The 6,924-nt window shown below is 51.6% G+C and overlaps 1 protein-coding gene across 11 annotated transcripts in view; it reads left to right on the plus strand.

The window, feature by feature from the left end:
* foxp1b (forkhead box P1b) overlaps positions 1-6,095 on the plus strand; it is a 143,881-nt gene extending 137,786 nt beyond the window's left edge. For 10 of the 11 annotated variants that reach the window (XM_070841096.1, XM_070841153.1, XM_070841161.1 and 7 more), the window contains 5 exons: positions 570-671; positions 1,594-1,715; positions 2,556-2,625; positions 2,805-2,971; positions 5,520-6,095. In XM_070841096.1, coding sequence (XP_070697197.1) covers positions 570-671; positions 1,594-1,715; positions 2,556-2,625; positions 2,805-2,971; positions 5,520-5,664 — 606 coding nt within the window. In that variant the 3' untranslated portion in view covers positions 5,665-6,095. The remainder of the gene's footprint in view (positions 1-569; positions 672-1,593; positions 1,716-2,555; positions 2,626-2,804; positions 2,972-5,519) is intronic. The other variant, XM_070841170.1, reaches the window with a different exon arrangement.
* Positions 6,096-6,924: the final 829 nt, after the last annotated feature.

Raw genomic sequence — 6,924 nt, forward strand, 5'->3', positions numbered from 1 at the left:
TGCTTGTTAAAGTTCCAATACGATTTAGGCAGAGGAGCAGATTAACCATCTTCAAATGAGTGCAAGAATGCGTACGGGATCCAAAAAACAGCCACATATGACAATTGCATTTGATTAAGCATTTCAGTGGCTGTGATTATTACCAAATTCATTTCACACAACAGTAGGGATGAACCTGTTTTAAGATGGCCAGTCAATTACTGCTGGGCCACAGTAATCTGGGATCTCAGGAATTAATCTGAGCCGGCCATAATTGCTGCCCTGTAATCTGCCTGAGAAATGTTTTCGCTTGCCCTTCATTTACACCCACAAAAGAAAATATATTCAAATCTGCCGCTTTGAATGAAAAGTGCAGAGGACTTGTACAAACAGAGCGAGGAGTGCCTTCACATAGACAGCTGTGCTCCTCTGCTGTTGTCTGTGTTCCTCAGGAGAACACACACACACACACACACACACACACACACACACACACACACACACACCTGCATGCCTCTTGTGAATTATTGATCACTTTGTGAAGGGAGCAAAATTGTAAATGTTTGTTTCTGTCACTGTTCCTCATCCAGGCAATCCTCGAGTCTCCGGAAAAGCAGCTAACACTAAATGAAATCTACAACTGGTTCACACGAATGTTTGCATATTTCAGGCGCAACGCAGCGACGTGGAAGGTAATCTAGCTGTTCCTCCTGACGTCTGTAGACCAGGGGGAGACGCTGTGTTGATGTTAGGGAGATTTAAATGGTACCTTTAATAAATGAGCCTCTGCCCAAGCACACGACAATACTCCACTCATTCTGTCCAGATGAACCGCCCTTTAAACAAACACATCGGCCGCAGAGAACGGCCGAGGAGGGCAGCACAGTGTGAGCATTCCTGTAAAACAGAGAGAAAAGAAGAGAGAGAGAAGAAAAGTGAAAGAAGAAACAGTCTGCTGTAATATGTGGGGATGTTCTGCTGGTGGGTGGCATCAGTGTAACACAGCAGAGCTCTGCCAGTGACTCCTGGCTGAGCCTCTCACACTCACTTCAGAGGGAACACTGTGTTTTCACCAGGCCACACACACACACACAGCACCACCACCACCCTGCTCCACCCGTCCTCCACCAGCTCCCACACTTACTGACAGCCCTTCCATAGGGGCACACTGGTGCTATAAACACCGGATTCCACAACTGCCTCTCCACACACACACACACACAGACACACACACACACACACACACACACACACTGGAGTAACACAGGGGTGATATATGCAGGTTACTGTCAGGCCAAAGTGATTCTTTGGATTGGATGTTGGCTTTAAGGCTTAATAACTTTTTCTTCACACTGTAAAAAGTCGTAGTAGAACGTAGAGCAGAACGTTGCAGTGTATCTCTGCACTTGTATCCGTGTAGTTCTTTATCTAATCTTCTGTTGAAACTTGAGGATCATGTAGTGCCAGCAGCCCTCTGGTTCGTTTACCGTCTGTGTCCAGGTTCCACATCCGCTCAAATGTCTCCCCCTTCAAATGATTTTTTCCCCATGCAGACATGTTTACTGTGCTGATTGCATCTTTTTCTGTCTCTCTTTGTTTCTACACCAACTGCAGAATGCAGTCCGGCATAATCTTAGTCTTCACAAGTGTTTTGTGCGGGTAGAAAACGTAAAAGGGGCTGTGTGGACAGTGGACGAAATAGAGTTCCAAAAGAGACGGCCTCAGAAGATCAGTGGGTAGGTTTGTCCTCTGGGCCCTGGCCAGCGTCTGTCTGCTGATAGGACGAGGCTGCTGCTGCTGCTGCTGCTGTTCCATCTCATTGTCTGTGTGCCATAACGTCCACAGTCCCCGCTTGCTTTGGCGTGTCCCCCCCCCCCCCTCACGCTTTCAGAAGCCTTTAGGTGATGCCTCATAACCCACAATGGCTTATTTTCATTTTGATGCTCACCCTCTCCCCTCCTCCCTGTGTCTGTCTGTCCGTCCGTCTGCCCACCGCTGCATCTGCATCTGGCTGCCCCCCCCACCCCCCACCCCAACCCCCTCCCTGCTGGTTTGCTTTCCCAGGGTGCCATTCGCACCAACCTTTCCCTGCATAAGTGCTTTGTGAGAGTAGAGGATGAGTTTGGGTCCTTTTGGACTGTTGATGATGAGGAGTTTAAGCGCGGCCGCCACATACAGCGAGGCCGCCCTCGGAAAAACGCCGCTGATGAGAACGAGCGGCCCGTACAGTAAGCACTTCCGCCTGCCCCGCTGACCCCGGAGGCCCAGCCCCCCCCCCTGCATGCCCCCCTCCCCCCAGTGTTGTCATCATGCTTTTTGTGTTTAGCTGGCCATCCATCATGCTCTCACCACCAGCCATGAAATGCAAAGTGTTGGGAGATAGTTGTGTGGTGTTGTCAAGTGATTGAACATCTTAGAAGTAAAGCCCTCATCTCCACATTACTACACCAGGAAATGTATTTAGTTCTTATACAAAGTGCATTGATTTCCTCTTATGAAATAAGATACAGCAGCTGAGGAATGCATGCTAGCTGAGACCCGAGTCTGTGGTGCTAATTTGATTTGTCTGTTTGCAGAAGTCCGGCCTTAGTGAAGAACATCCAGACCAGCCTGGGCTACGGTCCGACCCTCTCTGCTGCCTTCCAGGTACGACTGAGGAGTGACTTCATCTGCAGCCGCCTCACTCACAGCTCTGAAACATAACTAAAGTCTCTCTCTGTCTCGCATGTTTTGAAGGGGATGTACTGGTATGAAAAGAGTGAAGTGAGAAAGTGCTGACAACTCTCCTCCGTTTCACATTTAATGCTTCGGGCTTCGCTTTTCAGGCTTCGATGGCAGAAAACAACATACCTCTATACACTACTGCTTCCATTGGAAGTCCCACCCTCAACTCCCTGGCCAACGCCATCCGCGAGGAGATGAATGGAGCGATGGACCATGGAAACAGCAACGGCAGTGACAGCAGCCCGGGACGCTCGCCCCTGCCAGCTATGTGAGTGGCACACACGCCTTCTATCTCCACCACAGCAAGCAGAGAGAGTCTCAGCTGCTTACTCCACTGAGACAGACACTCAGACAGGACAGAATCCCAGGGCCCACCCAGGATGCCCCAAAGCTACCTAGCCAATGCATGGCGGCTGAATTATGTGAGGAGAGCTCATATTGTTGGGGAGGCTGGTGTTGGAGGGGGGGGGTGTGGGGTCACGGCCGAGCTGTGGCAGAAGAGGAAACTCCACCTTTTCGGAGAAAGCGCGGCCCAGCGGCCCGTGTGTTATTTTAGCAGCTAGTTTATGAACCCCCCCCCCCTCCTCCGTGTGTCCTGCTGTCTGTCTGGGGGCCGCCATCATCAGCGCTCCGATTAGTTAAAATATTTACAAAATGCCAGAACGCAGAGTGACAGAGCTGTTGGCTCCGACACGCTGAAACATGAGCTGCAGCACCTTCAGGACGCCTCTGAGCCGCTGAGAGCAGAGCAGCACAAAAGCATAATTAGTCTGGAGGACATCATCCAACATTCTCTTGTAGGAAAGTTGCGGTCGGCCTGGAAACCACAGCTCCCCGTTCACTTGTTGTATAGCAGTGTCTGCGAAGTTGTTTGAAGCCTAAAATAATACGGCGCTCGCTGCATGGCTTCCAGATGTGGGGGCAGACCTCCGATGCGTAGACTCGGGGATGGCCTCCTGAAACGTCTGAGCTGGGGGGAAATTCTGCCTGAAAACAAAAAAGGTGCAGTAATGAGCTCCTGGCCAAATGGAGGGAAGTGCCATCCCTAATCACTGTGAACATAGCTGTGAGCGTGGCTGTGGAACAGGAAAGGCAGAGACAGGATGGGTGTGCTGGCCTGAAGGCAGCCTGCTTCTCCCTCTGCCCCTCTGCTTCTATCTTTAGGCTGCCGATGGAGCTCGCACTCTCTCGCTCCATAATTATGTCTATAAGCTTTGTGCAGGCACAAAACGGGTTCAATCTGTTTTCTTTTGCTTTTAAAGAACTTTATTCTCTTATTAGCAAAACACACGCGGCGTTTGGTGCCTACGGACTGAGCATCAGACGTGGCACACAGCAGCACCGTCACTGGTGGGAGTGGGCCGTAAGCCAACACGTGCCAGAAGTCTCCGCGCTTCGGCTCCGTGCGTCCCAAACAGCGGCCCGTCACCGCCGTTAGCTGCGCGCCTACATGTGTCTCCCACATGTGCGGCCCGTCTTTGGAACACTGCGAGGAAACCAGAGCGCTTGTGCTAAACAACCAGACTCAGAGCGTCAGGTATCCAGAGACGGCTAATTATAGGCAAAGTGTAGAATCAGCATGCCGTTCAACAGCATCATAATAACAATTTCATGTCTGCCCTGCAGCCACAGAGTCACACCCGAGGCTACGGCACTTGTGGAGTTACTTTGATGTGAAAATGATAGAAAAGCTGACTTTACTTTTTCCCCTTTTTATAATTTACACAGAAATATGTGGGCTCATTAGCATACGGCCGTCTCCATCACAGTAGCTGCAAATCACACGAGACGTCCCGGTGTGAAGGAATCAAAGGAGATCTGTGCTGACGAACAATGTGCCCGTCGTCCCCTCTTGTTGGAGTGAACGAGCCCGGTGCCGCTCTACCTCCACCGCAGCAGCCTGGCACCGCGGGTTAGAGCGCCGCGTCCCCCGCAGCTGCTCATAATGTCTGCAGCCTTTTTCCCTCCTCTCTGCCACAGCACACCAACCACCCCCCCACCCCCCTGTGCTTTATTCCTGCTCTGTTTCTGTAATGAGAAATTTGGCAGATCTCATCTCTTTAGTGGCTCCTTTGCCCAGGCTGTGAGCTGGGGGGGCTCATGTTTTTGCCTTGTTTACAAGTGACAGCGTTATTATTCTCATAAGGGCTCTGTTTCTTATCACAGTGTTGTGCCGAGTGCGCCGCCGCCGCTCTCCTCGCGCGCCTTTCCTGCCAGCGCTTTTCTTCCCTTATTGACACTTGGTTGAAAATATGCATTAATTCTGGAGTTTAAAGCATGTACGCCAGTGTCTGGTCGCTGTGTTTGCTTGAAGTTGATTAATGATAGAAGCCGGCTCGGGGTCGTCCTCTGGAGACCCGCCTCGCAGGTTGTGCATGTTAACGAGCAGGAAGGGGAACACACAGCGCGCCGCTGATCCTCCGCCACCAGGAGGCTGACAGCGGCAGCCCGCTCGCTCCGCGCAGTCCATTCTCTCCTCTCCTCGTCTCACGTTGTTAATCTTCCTCATTTATCAATTCTAAGTGAATACCCTGTTGTCGGTTGCCATGAAAATAAAAAGCCCGCAGCTTTGCCGGGATTGGAGTACCTCAAAAGAAAGCTGAAATTATCACGAGCGCCAGGGAGGCCGTCGCCCGCCGCCTCACTGCAGCCAGACATTTGTTTTTGTTCCCCTGCTTCCTTCTTTCTAAACAGAATGAGTGCAGTGTGAAGGGTTGGGGAGGAAGGGAAGGGAAGGGAAGGGAAGGGAAGGGAAGGGAAGGGAAGGGAAGGGTAGCAGAGGTGGAGCAGCGTGTTCACTGTCCTCTCCTCCTCAGGCACCACATCAGCGTGAAGGAGGAACCACTGGACCCCGAAGACCACGAGGGGCCCCTCTCCCTGGTCACCACCGCCAATCACAGTCCGGATTTCGATCACCACAGAGATTACGAGGACGACCAGGGCCACGACGACATGCTGTAGGCCAGCGCCGCCGCCCCCCCGCCCTCCCCCGGCCTCAGAGGCATTCTGGGTGATGTGGGAGTCAGAAAGGCTCCGCAGTGACCTGCAGTCTCAGCCGCTGGTGACAGCAAATATCTTCGAGTGAACGTTTTAGTGCCATTACAGCCACATAGCAAGACCCCCGAGAGAAGGACAGAACCTGCCCCGCTGGGGGGGGGGGGGGGGCTTTTCTCTTTTCCTTTCTACTTTTGATTCAAGTAAAGTTTAAAAAAGTGAAAACATTTCTACTCGTGTGTGGGAGGGACTCGTTTGGTACGGGGGCGCCGTGTTCGTGGTCAGAGACCCTCGCCGTGCAGCCAGGACGGACTGCGCTCAGCGGACTGCAGGAGGGGCCGTGTGCCCCCCCCCCACCGTCCCCCTCTCTCAGACACACACACACACACACACACACACACATGTGACCACAAAGTAAAGAGAGCCAGAGGGGGTGACTGACGTTTAATTTCCCCCGTATGGGAGGGAGGGAGGGAGGGAGGGAGGGAGGGAGAGCGGACTTGTGTTCATTGTCACTGCCTTCAACACTTCTCATTGGTTTGGCTCCATCTGGGGTGGGGGGGTGGGCTGTGTGGGGGTGTTGTTTTTATTTGGGTGTATGTTTAGTTGGAGGGTGAGAGGTTGTGAAATATCAACATAATGTGTCTTTTCCATTCAGTGCTGTTCTTGATGTTGGTCTGTGTGGTTCCTGGGGAGGGATCGGAGCTCGTGCCCCCGCCGAGGAGATTCTGTGTGGTCGGCACTCGATGATGAATGTTTATCCTTTCCTTTCATGTTCTTCTTTCAAACGCACACATGAAGCAGAATGTCACATACCAAGTAGTATTTTTCTGTCATTTATTCCACAATCTGCAGAGGAGAAAACAGTCACCACTCTGACGTGTAGCCTGCCCCCCCCACACCCCAGCCCCCCCACACCCCAGCCCCTGCTCATGAAGTCCATTGGCGATGCACTACTCATAATGAAGGCTCTCTCCACGCATCAATGAAGTTTAATTTAAGATGCGAATGAATGACAGAGAAATCATGCAGGTTATGATTTATCCTTATGAAATTAGACTTTAAAACAGGCCCTCACCGCCGAGCGTGTTCAGCTGCAACACAATTTCTGATCACTTACAAGCTCCGGCTTTTTTAAAGGAAAATGAAAATGTCAGGTGTGCACCGGCGAGATAATGATTTAGACCAACTAATTGTGATTCCTGAACACAGCTGTCATTGTTAATC

Source organism: Pempheris klunzingeri, chromosome 2, assembly GCF_042242105.1.
Source record: "Pempheris klunzingeri isolate RE-2024b chromosome 2, fPemKlu1.hap1, whole genome shotgun sequence".
Lineage (NCBI taxonomy): Eukaryota > Metazoa > Chordata > Actinopteri > Acropomatiformes > Pempheridae > Pempheris > Pempheris klunzingeri.